Genomic DNA, 16,885 nt, shown 5'->3' with positions numbered 1-16,885 from the left:
TGTAACTTATTGATGGATTCATTTGCAACACAACCGCAATCCTTCACTCAAAACACTACACATGTTGATCCAAGATGTTTTAATGTGTGCAGCGTTTCACCAGCACCATCTCTATTAGCACTCGTGTGTGATTAATACCCTCCCATCCACTTGATTTAGGATTCATCACCGTTTTCTGTCAGAAATCCTGTGTGGAGAATGTCAGTCAGTTCCTCCCTTCGGCAGAGAATCAAGACGCACGGAGCGGATCCGGATGACAGCGGGGATGACTGGGAGATCGGGGTTGGGAATCTGATCATCGACCTGGACGCGGATTTGGAGAAGGATCGACAGAGATTGGAGATGAATCGCGTTTTGAGCGTTAAAAGCGCTGCGGAAGGTCGCGAAGCGCTGGAATACAGTTGCGCAAACGCAGGAGGCGCCGCGTTCGACGGCCTGACGCAGCCGTTCCTCTGCAAAGAGCCCAAGAAATTCAAGCTGAAACGAAGGAATTCCTCCACGGACACGGATCGATTCCCGTCGCTGGAGATTGTGAGCGGCATTCCCAAAGCATGCGTCGGTAAGCGGCGCGAGGCTCAAGGACGCGGCGGAGAGATGAATTCAGCACCAGCGCCGGTGGACAGCGACGAACCCGCGCCGCTCGGCAGAACCAAAGACGGCAAAAAGGGCAAAACCCAGAGCAAAGGAGTGAAAAGAGAGAAAGACTCGGCTAAGACGCGGAAGGAGAAGCCAAGCGATGAATTTGGCCCGCTTTCGGAGAACGGAACGGAGAACCTCATCGGCAGGGGCGGAATGGACGCGGCTATTGTTGACCACACAAACACCGAGGAGCACAGCCTAAGAACGGTAAGCTCGCATCTTTCCTTCCATGCACGCTTGACGCGTGCGATCACATACGAATCCCGCTACTGCGTTATGAAGCATCGAGCGCGAGGCTGTAGGTTGAGCTGATGGCGGATTCAGTGTTCAGTGTTCAAATGCGCTATAAAAGCAAAGGTGCTTCGTGCGTCTGTTTGCTTCTTTGTGCGCTATGCGCGAATCTCAATGCAGCCGGCGAGATTCGTCAAATAGCCAAACGAGCACCAAACCACCTTCCGTGCAATGATGGATTTATATCGCGATATCAATATAAAGAGGTTGTCTTTTGTTTGTCAGCCATTTGCTTTGTTAACGCAGCCCTTGTGAAATTCTTCACGTCTGTTGCTATTGGAAACCTAAACATCATAATTCCCTCTGCTTGTTTTGGACAAAGACATACTGGCTTGTTTAAAGCCAAATTGCCTTTCGTGTGCTATTTACATTTTAAATATAGAGACAAGCTCCACCCCCTCCAGTCTTGGCCATTCTGCTCTATTGTCCCTTATCTAGATGTCTTTTTGCATTTTGCCTTGATTCCAGTGACATCGCTGAGATAGACATCATTCACGAGGCTAGTCTGACATGCTGTCATTGCTGTAGGAGCTTTTGTGTGTTTTGCTTGATCACTTGATTGCAGAATTAAAAAATACAGAAGTTAAATATTTTGATGCAATTGATCAGCAAGAAACTGGCATGCAACTGTATTATACTTCAGCTGGCACTGTGTTTGTGCTCTCTTTCTCTCTCCAGTTGAGTGTTAAGACGCGGTCAGTTGGAACTAACACACAGGAAGCCGAGAAAGCCCTCGAGTCCAGCTACATGGAGCCATGTCAACCAGGAACGAGCGTCAATCTAGAGGGTATTGTGTGGCATGAGACGGAGGAAGGTGAGAGCTTGTTATTCTGTGCAATGTTCCACACATATAAAACAAGATGCTGTTGTAAAATTATCTGCATGCATGTGCTTTCAATTAGTATCTCGCATCACTATTTCTTCTTCACCACATTATGAATGACTGCATTCAAACTGGTTACACTGGATATGTGATGAGTGAAGGGCGAGTTTTGTCATTAGCTCCACAGGACTGCGTTTTCAAAGCAGCTGTGAGACGGAAGCATTTGAAGGAAGAGGAGACACTGGTTGCATATTGATTGAGCAAATTAAAATTGCAGACCACCATCTTAACAAGCACAGAATGAATCCATTCGAAAATACAGTAAACGCATCAAGATATGGCTAAACCTAATGGTTTTATTTGGTGTTTGTAGCAAATGTTTTAATCTTTTGGAATATTTTGGGTGCTTTTTACTTTTAATATTTCAGAGGGACTCATTATGTGACTGTTTCTCGTTGATTTCAGGAGTTTTAGTTGTGAATGTCACATGGAGGAAAAGGACCTATGTGGGCACTCTCTTGGACTGTACCAAGCATGACTGGGCTCCACCACGGTAAAACACTTTCCTTTATTCTTGAATGCTTAACTTGTAGTGTATATATTAGGGATGTTCATCTCCATAACTGAGGCTGATGCGATACGCATCTCAATGCATTGGAACTATGGAATATGTATCTTTAATGTATCGTATAATTGGTATACGATACATTAAAGATACTTATTCCATAGTCTGACTAAATACTGGATTCTGATTGGCTGGCAGGTATACAGTAAAACTGTTTAATGCACAGGTAGTTCCAAGTCAGTTTAATCACCGTTCTATATTAATGCGCTGCTTTAATTGATGCACAGAGACCCACACACATCACTCGCACACAAACACACACAGAAAGAGAGAGTCGGAGATCGCAGATTGCGATGCGTACACACATAAACTTATCAACGCTTCCCCCGTGTTTTTTATTGATAAAATAGTCAAGATACTAGATCACTACATTATATTCCTCAACAACGAGGTGGTAAAATCACTGTTTTTGAAGTAATTAAATGTTTGTTGAGATAGACGCGCCGACACAGCACACAGGTAACACACACACACAACTACCATCTCTCTCATTCTCTCTCTCGATTGATAATTAATTTAAATAAATGCTATAACTCATTCAAATAAATGTGATCTTACCGCATTATTTAATCTCTGTGTCTGATTTGAAGCGGGCAGAATGCTAGAGCTAACGAGCCGTAACTGACGAAAATAACAAACGTAATTTTTACCCTTCTGGTCAAATATTGCGCTGCAAAGAGCAATACTAGTTTTAACTTGTCTATAACTTGGTAAATGACAATGGAATAAGTGGGATAATCAATGGCTTGCTGTGCATTCAAGGATTTTAAATGCACTACGCGGGTGGTTCTTGGCCTCCACGTCGTGCATTTAAAATCCTTAAATGCATGACAAGCCGCTGATTATTCCTTACATATGAAGCAGCTACTGATGCAATGCGCTACAATTCACTCCAATTACGTTGCAGTGCGATCCGATTTCGATTCGATTCAATACAATGTGATTCAATGCAATTCAGTGCAATGGAAAAAATATAATGCTATGCAATTCAATATGGTACAGATAGTTTGCTTTTATTTCTTTGGTTGATTGTAATTATTTGGTGGAAGATGCAGCTCTACCTCTGCCATGTTAATTTATGTGACTCTCAGGACACTCCTCTGTCTCTGTAGTTGTAACGTGTGGCGCGTGACAGAGTTGAGGATCCAAATGCAGCTTTATTAAGATCGTAGTCAGACAAGCAGGGTCAAACACCAGCAAAACAGTAATATCCAAGGCAAATCCAAAAGAGTAATCCAATAAATAGGCAATGGTCAAGGCAGGCAGCAAACAATCAAAAACAAGGAAACAGTCCAAGATCAAAAACACGAAGGCAAGGAAACAGGGAAACACAGAAACTAGAAAACGCTACAGACTAAAAAGGCTAACCATCATCAGCGGTGAGTGTGTGTGTGTGTGTGTTCCATTCTTATAGTGTGTGACTGATGAGGTCATGAGAGACAGGTGACTGCAATTGGTGAGTGCTGATGAGTGCGAGCAAAGGATTATAGGAAATGGAGTCCGGGGTAAAGTGGCAAGAGTCTGGAATGGAGTGCCCTCTAGCGAAGCTCATGGGCACTCCAGCTAGAGATCGTGACAGTAGTGTTGTGATACGTCATATTCACGTAGCAGCAGTGGTGATGAGAGGACACACTTGAGAAACAGTTTAGAGAGGAGAAATCAATCTACAAATAAAACATTGGTTACAAATTATTGGTCACTTTCTTACAGTGGTGGACGAAGTACACAAATCAAGTACTTGAGTAAAAGTACAGATACGTATAATAAAATATTACTCCAGTAAAATAAAAGTACTCCTTTTTCAATTTTATTCGAGTGAAAGTACTAAAGTACTCGATTCTTTTATGTACTTAAGTAAAAAAGTACTGATAGATAGATTTATTTTGCAATTTTATATAGGCTACTTAATTTAATTTTATATTAGCACATATTTTTTTATAATCCTACTGCTCAAAATACCTGGGATTTTCCCAAAATAACCACTATATGGAGTCAAGATATATTTTTGTTGTTGATATGGACTATGTTGACGAGAGTGATGTAATGTCCACTGTGAAGTTTACACTGTGATCTGACCATCTGATTTTCACCAGTAAGAAAAAAGTGATTTGAAGCTTGTTGTTTTGCAGAACATCACAGTTATATATGACATGAGAATAAGGCCTGAAGTTAGGAAGAACATTTTAAGGAAAATATAATTATATTCTCATAATGATTTTTTTCTTCTCAAACCTGGTCTGTGGTGTAAAAACACCCCTGGCCAAATGCCCCCAGAGGGCATCACTTCCCACTTTGATAATTACTGTAGTTACCATGTTCTGAACATCACATCCTTTCTTTTCCCTCAGATGTAATCTATCTAGGTGGTTGAATAAAAATATTTGGACTTTATATCTAAAAATTACCTCAATTTAGCACCAGCGAGCTCGTTAGCTAGACAGTTAGCATCAGCTAACAATATTTACTTATTTTCAGTATGGTTATGAATAAACATTCATATCTGTCTACTCGGCTAGTTAATCCAAACAATAAAAAAAATTATACTGTTGATAAACAATATACCATTAGTAACTTACTTTTAGCAGCATCAGTCGGGCGTGCGCTCACAAGATCTCCAGGTTCTTACTTGTGAATTCAGTTCACTGGAGACTCTCACTAAACGGATCATTTAAATCAGTGAGTTGTCGACTTGAGAACAGCTGCAATCGGTTAATTCTAATTCGTGAGTGAATTTGGTGCGATTTGCGAACCGATTTAAAAGGTTCATTGAAAAGAATCAGTTCGTTCTTGAATCAGACACCGCTTCTGCGTGTCAGAGCATGTGATATATTGTAAGGAGTAACGATATGTTTTATGAAATGTAGTGAAGTAAAAAGTACGATCTTATGCTTTGGAATGTAGTGAAGTAAAAGTAAAAGTTACTCAAAATAAAACTACTCCAGTAAAGTACAGATACTTGAAAAATGTACTTAATAAGTACAGTAACGAAGTAAAACTACTCCGTTACTGTCCACCACTGCTTTCTTAATAATAAAAGTATACTTATATATAATTTAATCAGTTTTTACTGATGCAAATATAAATAAAATACAAATTTTAACTTTTATCCGATGCACACTTTTTTAAAACCGATGCATCGCATCGTTAACTTTTATGCCGATGCACCGATCGGTGAATCTTGCTATCCCTAGTATATATACATTTAAATTAAGATTCAAGAAGTGTTTTAGGTCAAGATTCAAACCTGTTTTGAATTTAGATCTGTTCATTTTAAGAAAGTTGATTTATTTACATACACTCATGACTCCTTGTTGTTCTTAACTAGGTTTTGTGAATCACCAATGAGTGACTCTGAAATGCCTTACGCACGTGGACGTGGTAAACGGATGCGGCTGGCCATACCAGATCAACCAGCTGTAGACCCGAGTCTTTCCAAGATACGAGGGCTAACTCACAAGAGGCGCGGTGTGGGAATCGGCAACAAAGGAAGACGAGGGAGTCTGAACCTCAGTGGCTGTAGGACACCAGGATACTACGCCGTGGATGACATCAAATCCAATCCACTTATGTGTGGAAAACGAAAAGGCAAAGCCCCAGCCGATCTAGATTTAAGCTTGGTCTCGGATGACATTAGAAATGGGAATGGGAAAAGGATACGAGCCAAATCCAGGAGCGCTCCTTCCACCCCTCAGGGTAAATCCGACCCTGTGTTTCTTGATCAAGTTTGCGCGTCGCCAATGCTAATAGACTGTCCACATCCAAACTGCAACAAGAAGTACAAACATATCAACGGGCTCCGTTACCACCAGTCACATGCTCACCTGAACAGTGACAGAAAGCAAGAGTTTGAAGTGGAGAGCGAGGACAGACTTTCAGATTTTGATGAAGCACTCAGCTCTGTACCTTTTGATTCTTCTGAGAACATCATCTCCAAGAAGCCCAGAAGCATGTATAAACTCAATGCAGTCGGTTCTCCAAAGAGCAGGAAAGCATTGCTCAACAATGATAGCAGTCCCATAGCCAATGCAAAACTGCGCCCAAATGTGGCAAGTAAAGACGGATCAATTGACGATCTGAGCAACCTCCCACTCATTTCCAATATGTCCGTTGTCCTTGAGAATTGCCTCATGACGGATCGTAATACATCTGTTGAGATGCCTAAGCTCGAAGCGGAGGGTGCTATTGATAAGAGGGACATGTGTAACAAAGTTAAGAAAGAAGGGTTCACTGAGAGATGCTTAGCCAAGTCTCGAACCAACAGACTCATCAACGCTGCCCCTGCTCCTCCGAAGCTGACCGCTATTCCACCCGCTGCATTTTCCACTAAAATCACAGAAGTTTCTTCTCATCAGGCTTCTCCGACTGTTGCCCTCACCAAAGCCAAGAACCTCTCACTGAAACCCATCAAGCCAAAGCTGGACGTTATTGCACAAGTTAACATGGCCAATGCCACCGCAGTCCTGAGCAAAGACAGTAAGAGAAAGGAAAAGCATCGATTAAAGGACAGGAATTGTAAAGATACCCGGAGTCCCAAAAGTGACCCGATTTACACAAAAACGGATGATACAAAGAGTATCGGGAAAGACTTCCCTGTGAGCCTCTTGAAAGAGCACTTAAGCAAGCAAGATGTTGTAAACGGTCCAAGTGAAATGCAAGAAAGCCGCATGGCGAGTATCAGAGCCGAGGCCGACAAGGTGTACACCTTCTCAGACAATGCACCGAGTCCTTCCATTGGGAGCTCTGCAAGAACGGACTGCGTCCCTCTTACAAACGGAGATGGAACAAGTGCTAAAACAAACAGTCCTGCATACTCCGACATATCCGATGCAGCTGAGGACGGTGGGTCAAACTCAAGGTCCAGAAGGAACTCGACACAAGATTCAAACTCAAACAGCAACATCAATCCCAAAATTCCCTCAATGAGTACCGCTCCCACGGTGACCCCAGGAAAAGAGATCCAGTCCACATCTCACGGCCATGGTTATGAATCCCATTGCATCCCAGGTTACTTGCATTCTGGGCAAGCCAATTCCACTTCGTTCCATAAGGTGGCCTCACCTTACGGTCGGACGAAGGATGATTTGAGAGATTTAAATGAGGATATAAAAAGCTCAGAATCCTCTAGCCACTCAAGTTCCCAATCACAGCTTCAGTACGCTGAAACGCACACAGCGCTGGCTCAGTCTTTGTACTATGGACAGTACAGCCGGGGTGTTTCAATGGACCAGAAGGTTCTAATGATGCCCAGCACCCACAGACCTCTCAGTGAGGCATGCTGTGAGGAAATGCAGTATAGCAAGAGTAGAGGTCAAGTTAGACGAGGATCTGAGCAAAAGGAACGAACAAAGGATGAGCAAAAACCATTTATAAGCTCTCCTCAGTCGATTCATAAAGGGACGAACTCTGCTAAGATTAACTGTGCAAAACCTGGCTTCATCTATGTGGATTTGGACAAGCAGCTGTCGTTTCAGCAGCAGCAGCAACAGGGGAAAACGTCCCATATCTCCATGTCAAAAGAACAAGGGGTCCTCAAGGAATCTGAAGACCTCAGTTTGGAGAGTTCAAACTCAAAATCAAATGTGGACACAAATGTAACATTTCTAAATGTAAGTTACTGATGTTACTTATCATTTACTGAGGAAATGTTCTTGTAAAGACAATACCAGACTTCTAGAAATGTCCTTGGTTTTGCTGGAATATCAATCCAAAGTATGTTGTTTTGGAAATATGATCCTTAATCATCAAATGATCGAATTGCCAGGATTCTTTGATGATTGAGAGCATATTTATTTCTAAGACAATGCCATCCTTTTTGAAATTTTCCATGACAGAGAACTCATTAAACACTAGTTTCGCAGGGCTACTCTTTCATAACAAAGGGCTTCCCTGTAAGGTGTGTAATTTCATTGGTTGTCAGACCAGAAACTGTTTGACAGTAGATGTTCCTCTGGGTTTAGGCTTCAGAATCTCAGTCCTGGAGCCACTCTTATCAGTCCAAATATGTGAAGCAGCAAAATCAAGAGGTCAACAGGATCTCTGAGGAAATGAGTCTGAGTCCAGACAAGGGGAAAGATTGGCACCTGCCTCTAGAGCCCGAGTCCAGGCTGGAGTCTGAACACCAGAACGTCAAGTGTGAGATAGCTGCCGAGGTCATCGAGGAAAGTACCAGACCGGAGGTGGACGAGATAGCGGATGAGACGTCTGAAGACTCGCAGAATGCAAGAGGGGCCGCGTCGTCACCCCAGCAGTCTTTCATCCAGTTTCAGCACTCCTATCCATATTTACACCTGTGTGAGACAAGCAGCAATGCTTACAGAGTGATGTCTCCAGCTTTGGTGCATAATTACCCAGGTAATCGTCTTCTGTACATCATAAATATGACCCCAAAACTTTCATGTAGTTGAGCTTGTTCTACAAACTACTTGTAAAGTGTAAGTTGTGTGTTTTCCATTCTAGGTTTCCATTACCCTCTGTATGGAAAAACAGCAGGGAGAGAGGATTCAGAAGGGGTACAAAGCAGCAAACCAGTAACAGATTCAACAGCATTAGAGCTTCTGTCACATCCTCTCCTGCCGTATCATGGCAAATCTCCTGTTGTATGTATCTCACTTCAAAAAACAAGTAAACCATTTTTAGTAAGGCTTATGATATGGGCCTAAATGTGGTCTATACAAACTGTGAAGCTAACATTGTTCTGGATAGCAGCATCTGCTAAATACCCACAATGTAAATACAGTGTTCTGGCATGAAACTCTAGATGGCGCAGTCCGATTGGTCTAACTCAATCTGACCTAATGACATCATTATCACATGGCACAGCTGATTGGTTCTCTCTTGTATCGGTAGCCAATGAGCTCGCTGCTCAACATTCAAATATATGACTAGTGCTTGCCGTAGCAGTTGCAGCTTGCTTCAGAAACCCTCCACCTTCCCCAGCTCCACCTTTATAGATCTGCTACGAGGTGATTCATGTATGCTATATGTGGGTTATTTCATGTATGTTATATGTGCAGCAGCAGCATTTCTTACATGCTCACAGCAGCATGTTGTGGATGTATTGGCAGTAGCAGGTCTCGGTACTTGCTCTGCCGCAGCAGCAGCATAGCAGATCTATTCTGCCAAGACCAAATACATTAACGTTGTCATGTACATTACCATGTCAATCCCTCCAAGAGTTGTCATGACAGAGATATAGTTCCATCAGGAACATCCAGACACACAGCAATAAAATGTAAAGTACAAAAAACTAATGCTTGCAAATTGTTGGGAATTGTGTACACAATCGACTCACAAAACATGTTTATAGTGATGCACTTGAAGTACTTAAATGAATTAGACAGTTGATCAATGTCATGGTTTCATGTAGGTCCTTTAACATTTTACATACTGTATGTGTCCTGTTGTCCAAAGACAAGTTGACAGCATTCCTTCAAATTGTTTACGTACAGTTAAAGGGCTTTGACAGTCTAACCAAATTAAAATATATGACAATCAGAGACACATATTTTCTTCAAAGTATTTCAAAGTTGTTTACACATTATGCTTTACTCCTTCAGCCTGGAGAAAGAGGGTCTCCAGAGCAGGAACGCGAGACTGAACGGGAGAGAGAATCGGTTCCCTTCGGCCGCCACCTTCAGGCGCATCATCTCACTCACCTGGGCATGAGCTACACGCTGGTGTCTGGCCAGTATGACCCCTTTCAAGGTGAAAAGGTCAAAAACAACTGAACTTTACTACACTACTGAACTCACTATAGCCTATATTAAAGGGCTCATATCATGAGGAGTCTTGTAAAACAAGAGTTTGTTGTGCTATTAAAACATACAGCGCAACCCGAGTTCAAATCCCGTCTTGTGGTCTTTTACCGATCCCGCTTCCCTCTCTCTCTACCCTGTCTGCTCTCTACCGTCTTGTCCGAATAAAAGCATAAAAAGCCCATAAATTTAATAAAAAACATACTGTAACATTCAGACCACAATGGTTCCTCTCCAGTCAATGAAGAGCATGGCATCCATCTAAACTAATCTGCAGCACTGACTCTGAACTTCTGTATCTCTCTGACAAATGAATGTAAACAGGTACATGACCCGCAAGTGCTTTTGCCATGTCACATACAAAGAGGACGTGTACATATCAGTCCTATGCCAAATGCACGCTGCACAACTCAAGCTTTTTGACTCGTGCACCACAAACCCTCTCTCCATATTGTAGAGAATCAACTCTCCCATTGCTGTTTGTGTGAAAATATAGCAAAAATTACCCATTTAATTCTAAGTGCAAGAGAGAGTGGGAATGCATGAAAAACTAAACTATGAATGATTTTGGGTGCAACTCAAGGGAACAAAATTGCTTGATAAAAATGATATGAGGCCTTTAAGCATGTTTACAGTGAAGAATGCATGTTGTAAGTGTTGATTGTAATGTTCTGTGATCTATGATCCTTCAGGTTTGAGCTCTGCGGCGCTGGTTGCAAACCAGCAAGTGACGACGACACAGACCTGCTCCAGCGGTGAGAAAACAAATGCAATTACCTCTGCAATAAAATTAATTCCTGTAGCTCAAACAGTAGATCATGGCACTATGTCATGGGTTCGATTCCCAGGGAATGCATCGGGGTTGCCAATTTGGTTTTTCAGCAGATTTGGGCTACTTTTACACGGTTACCGTGGGTTGATTTTTAGTGCACGATAGGGCTGTCAAAATGGCTGAAAAACTAAATTCGAATTTTGTACTTAAATATTATCAATACTCGAATTATATTCGAATTTAAAAGGCACAATTTCAGTTAGGGGGGAAAAGCTTTTGGCTTCTCTCCTGAGGCCACAAGAGGGCGCATCGAGCAAAATATTACTAATGCACGTTTCTTCAAAGCAATAAAATAACACGACTATCTTTGAAAAAAGTGCATAGCGTTTAAAATAATGTTTATAAACCATATATATAATTAAGTTGCATAAACAATTAGAAACAAAACAGCATCATGTATGTATGCATAGTTTAATACAAAGGACTGAAAGCCAATCACACAGAGTACTTTTTTCCATTTAAAAACATGAGATGCAGTTGGATATGAAAAAAGCCCCGCCATAAAGTCTCGAGATATTTTTTTCAAAGTTGAACTTGCATTAATTTTACATGGCTTTCTAAGCATGCGACTCTCTTGTGTGAGATGCGAGTGCAACGCTGATAGATGTCACTCTAGAAAATGCGATAAATATGCGTTCTGTGTGAATGGCTTGGTTTCAGTTTTGCCATAAACAAGATCTTCTCCACATTGTTCTCTTTTTCCGCAATATTTTGAATGAAAAACGCAGCAGCGCTGCATCTAGTAGCTTCAACTGGATAGGCTAAAAAAAAGCATTAAAATGCAACACATCGCCATCGCATCTCGTGCGCCACTGATAAGGCTGCCTGATGCACACCTAAAATTCGAATGCAACGTTTTTGCATTAAAGTCGACGAATATTTCAAATTCAAATTTTTTTGACAGCCCTAGTGCACGGGTTAAAGAAATCCCACCCCAGGGAATGGTAATTCAACTGAGAGGACCGAACGGAAATTCAAAAACCGCCGAAAAAATGTGGTTGGGCTAGTTTTGAATAGCAATTGGACTGGTTGTGTTTCGCAGACCTGGCAACCCTGCAAATGTACACCTTGAATGCAGCGCAAGTCGCTTTGAATAAAGGCGTCTTAACAAATACTTAACTGAATTGATTGATTGAACTGAAGCAGTTGAACATTTTAGAGTTATAGTTTAGAATCATGTGATCTTTAATAATGTTCTCAAAGCATTGTAACAAAAAAATTATTTATACATCATTCATGGAACGTTTTTCTGAAACGTTTCAGTTGGATGCACATCTAACATTTTTTAAATGTTACTACTTGTTTCAGATCGAAGAATGTACAGAATGTTTGCAAAATGATCACTTCCTATAAGTTCCTATAACGTTTAATTGTATAATTAGACGTTTTGACCATTCATCGTTTTCATAACTCACTGGGAACATCAGCAAAACGTTCTTAGAACATATTTTTGTTAGCTGGGTTTCTTATTGTCTGCTTAATCTCAATCTGCAGAAAACGACGGGAAGATGTGAGATGCTCCCGACTCACGCAAGGATTCACAGACATCAATTCCATGGTGTTACACATCGCCTCCATTGGAGGCAGCGACTAATTTCATTTCTAACCAATGAATGTACTAATAGAGGGCTGCAGTGGAACTAGACATGGCTACATGGTGACACGAACCTGAAAAACTTTTCCTTCAGGTGCCAGTTACAAACAAGGTCTGCGTAAACCCTCTGGTCATTGGATTTTGCCTGTAAATGGCTACATCTAGCTGTTTGTATGCACTTATATTGTCTTGTAACCATACTATTGAATGTATTTGCTATTTCATCACCTCTGTGTGGTAAAGGACGGGTTGCAATAGATTCTAAGTGACTGCAAGGTGGCTCGCTCCGCATTGACTTATTAACATGAATATACTGTTATTAACAGCCATTAATCTATTGTATCGTATAAAGTGGATGTCACTCGACAGTTCATCGCAGTACCATACAGTATTATCGTGATGTATATAGTTGTACATAGTTGAACGAAGCTCAACAGCGACTATAACTAGCTTATGTACCTTTGTATTGATTCAGTGCAATGTATGGTTGTCTACCCACCTCACCTAAACGGCAGACGTAGTCCTTCAATAGTAATGCATAACTAAATATGTTTACAAGTGGTTTTCTGGACAGAAAGTCAATGGTGTAGGTTGGTTGAGTCCCGTCATTAGGTTTTTCTTGATGTCTGCTATATCATCAAACTGCAGTTGCTTTTTATACTGTCTCTGCCTTAACATGTTTGGCAATCCAAATAAAAAGTCAAGGTTGTTTTTACATGCCGATGGTTGTTTTTGTGTGGGAAACCATTCGAATGTGAAAGTAAGTCGAGTTTACAGTAAGAATATGAAAATAAACCATGTTTCAGTAAGTCAACAAGTTATGTTCCCACTTAAATACAATATTGTTCTTGTTACTACACGTCCCAGATAACAGAGAACGTTCTCACAACATTCTGGCAAGGTTTTCTCAAAGTTATAAACAGATGTTCTTCCAGTAACATTCGTTCAGTTATCTCGTCTTTAAAATGTTCTAGCAATGCTAGCACAAAAACATTATCCATACTTTGTTCATCTAGCTTTTTTTGAAATGTTTACTCTTTTCAGAACGTTCAGGAAACATTCAAATGTAACGTTCCCATAACGTTTGCAAATTCATTCAAATGGAATGTTCCTTTAACGTTTGCATATCCAAGAAAAAAAAATACACCATTTAAAAAAACTGGACGTTTTGATCGTTCAGGGAAAATTCTAACAAATCGTTCTTAGAACATATTTTTGTTACCTGCGGTAAAATCATAATAAATTAATATAAAAAAATGCGTAAACAGTTCTGCGTAAACAGTAAATATGGCACTTTACAAATAAATAAGTGGATATTTCATGGCACTTATATTTACAGTGATATTGAATGATTTCCAAATACATAATACATGGTATTTACACAGTACTAGAATACATTTAAGAGAATACCGTGACATTACCACGGTAAATGTGCAAAAAAAACAAGCGGTACACAACAGACACGCTAAAAACAAACAACAGATCAGAAATCATCCTAAAATCATTATGAGAGTGATTAATTAACGCAGAGAGATGAGATGGCTTCAAAACCAGAGCAACTGATTGTCGTTTCTGTTATCAAAGGTAACAGCGAGATTTGTTTGTTTATGACTCCTGCAGTAAAATCAAGGCGAATGCAGTATCGTGATTTTTTCATATTAATAACCTGTGATTTTCGAGACTAGACATGCTTATTAATTATATGTAAATATGTGTTTACTGACAGATATGTCACTAATCAAAGAATACCATGGTATTCTCTGCAGTACTTTAGAGTATCACGGTATATATCACGGTATATGAATATGGTAATCATATGATACTATCACTGTATTTATTTTTTTAAGTTTACTCTTTAAATTAATAAATAAGTTATATTATTCTGATTATTATCAATGTTGAAAACAGTCGTGCTGCACAATATTTTTGTGGAAACTGTGATACATTTTATTTTTCAGGATTCACAGATGAACAGAAAGTTCAGAAGAAAAGCATTTATTTGAAATAGAAATCTTTTGTAACATTATAAATGTCTTTACTCTCGCTTTTGGTCAATTTAATGCGTCCTTGATTAATAAAAGTGTAAAAAAAATTTCTTTTTTTAAAATCTAAATGCATCACAGTTTCCACAAAAATATTGTGCAGCACAATTGTTTTCAACATTGATAATAATCAGAAATGTTTCTCGAGCAGCAGATCAGCATATTATACTGATTTCTGAAGATCATGTGACACTGAAGACTGGAGTAATGATGCTGAAAATACAGCTGAGCATCACAGAAATACATTACAGTTTAACACATATTCACTTAGAAAACAGCTGTTTTAAATTATAATATTATTTCACAATTTTTACTGTATTTTTGATCAAATAAATGCAGCCTTGCTGAGCAGAAGAGACTTCTTTCAGATACATTTTGTATGTTTTTCTCATTGTAATCACTGTCTGTTTATATTTATAGCACTTTTTCAGTGTATATTCCTCTGAAGCAGCACGACTGATCTGTGTTCTCTTCATCAGTCCGTCAGTTTCCCAGGAGTCCGCGGCACACGCTGGTAGTCGAGGCTCGACCGCAAGACGCAGCATCAGCACCGGTGAGTAATGATGGGAGCAACTAACCTTTTGAAGCTTCGGATCAATTAAACCAATTGCTCGCAAAGAAGCGCTCGAAACATGCATGCAAACAGCTTTTAAAAACCCATTGCAAATGTTTTATTGAAAGCATAATACATTAAGCGCAATAAAAATTATAAAATACCATTAGTATGAAGTGTCATATATTTTATATGAATTTGCTGGGCTTGATTTGTTCATTTTATGGAGAGCTTGTATATAGAGGCCAGTAAGAAACAACAACTTCTCATCCTTTTAATTACACAGATGTATCATTAAAAAGGTCTATTAAGATGATTAATCGACGATCGATTAATTGTCGATAAGAGATGCAGTCGATTAAAGCTATCGATGGTCGATTAAGCAGTTTAATTTTTGACGAGGCTGAAATAATACACTAACGTACAAATTACACTTTTAATGGGATCCAAACTTTAAAAGTACATTAAAACAGAAACAATACAAAGTTATTTTGTATTGAAACGTAATAAGTCATGTTTAATTGTCATTTCCCCAGATAAATGTTTCATATCGGGCTCTGTGCTTTGACACGGCTGCGGGACACGAGCAGGACAGTTTGTATGTATATATATATATATATATATATATATATATATATATATATGTGTGTGCAGTCAAACGATTAATCGCATACAAAATAAAAGTTTTTGTTTGCATAATATATGTGTGTGTTCTGTGTATATTTATACATCATATCATAAATACACGAACATACAGTATATATTTTGAAAATATTTAAGTCTATATTTATATTTATATAATTTATATTATAAATAAATAAATATATATATTTAATGAATAAATAACTTATTTTCCTGAAATATATACATGCATGTGTGTGTATTTATATATGCATACGCTCTGTGTTTTGACACGGGTGCGGGACACGAGCAAGAGAGTGTGTATATATATATATATATATATATATATATATATATATATATATATATGTGTGTGCAGTCAAACGATTAATCGCATACAAAATAAAAGTTTTTGTTTGCATAATATATGTGTGTGTTCTGTGTATATTTATACATCATATCATAAATACACGAACATACAGTATATATTTTGAAAATATTTAAGTCTATATTTATATTTATATAATTTATATTATAAATAAATAAATATATATATTTAATGAATAAATAACTTATTTTCCTGAAATATATACAAAAGCTATGAAATTAAGAGAATAGACTATTGGAAATAATTTAATACACATTCATGGAAAAATATATTAAAACTAAATCAGTGATTCTGATATTGTTTAGGCCAGCAGAGAAGGCTTTGCTGGCCCTGACGGCCCACCACTGAGATATAGATATATTACACACACACAACCTCACTCACCGGCCACTTTATTAGGTACGCCTGTTCAGTTGCTTGGTAACACAAATTGCTAATCAGCCAATCACATGGCAGCAACTCAATGCATTTAGGCATCTAGATGTGGTGAAGACGTCTTGCTGAAGTTCAAACCGAGCATCAGAGTGGGGAAGAAAGGGGATTTAAGTGACTTTGAACGTGGAATGGTTGTTGGTGCCAGACGGGCTGGTCTGAGTATTTCAAAAACTGCTGGTCTACTGGGATTTTCACGCACAACCATCTCTAGGGTTTACAGAGAATGGTCCGAAAAAGAGAAAATATCCAGTGAGCGGCAGTTGTGTGGACGAAAATGCCTTGTTGATG

The 16,885-nt window shown here is 39.3% G+C and overlaps 1 protein-coding gene across 1 annotated transcript; it reads left to right on the top strand.

Annotated features, from left to right (window-relative positions):
* The first annotated feature begins 198 nt into the window (after positions 1-198).
* Positions 199-13,257, top strand: LOC107574328 (zinc finger protein 608-like). Its single transcript, XM_016260769.1, has 9 exons — positions 199-846; positions 1,609-1,744; positions 2,219-2,306; positions 5,704-7,984; positions 8,336-8,729; positions 8,835-8,974; positions 9,935-10,082; positions 10,825-10,887; positions 12,459-13,257. Exons 1-9 carry the CDS (start codon positions 199-201, stop codon positions 12,476-12,478), a joined length of 3,918 nt encoding a protein of 1,305 aa, XP_016116255.1. The 3' UTR covers positions 12,479-13,257.
* The last annotated feature ends 3,628 nt before the right edge of the window (positions 13,258-16,885 follow it).

This window comes from Sinocyclocheilus grahami, unplaced genomic scaffold (assembly GCF_001515645.1).
Source record: "Sinocyclocheilus grahami isolate Dianchi unplaced genomic scaffold, SAMN03320097.WGS_v1.1 scaffold2186.1, whole genome shotgun sequence".
NCBI lineage: Eukaryota > Metazoa > Chordata > Actinopteri > Cypriniformes > Cyprinidae > Sinocyclocheilus > Sinocyclocheilus grahami.
This window is presented reverse-complemented; position numbering and strand designations above follow the sequence as displayed.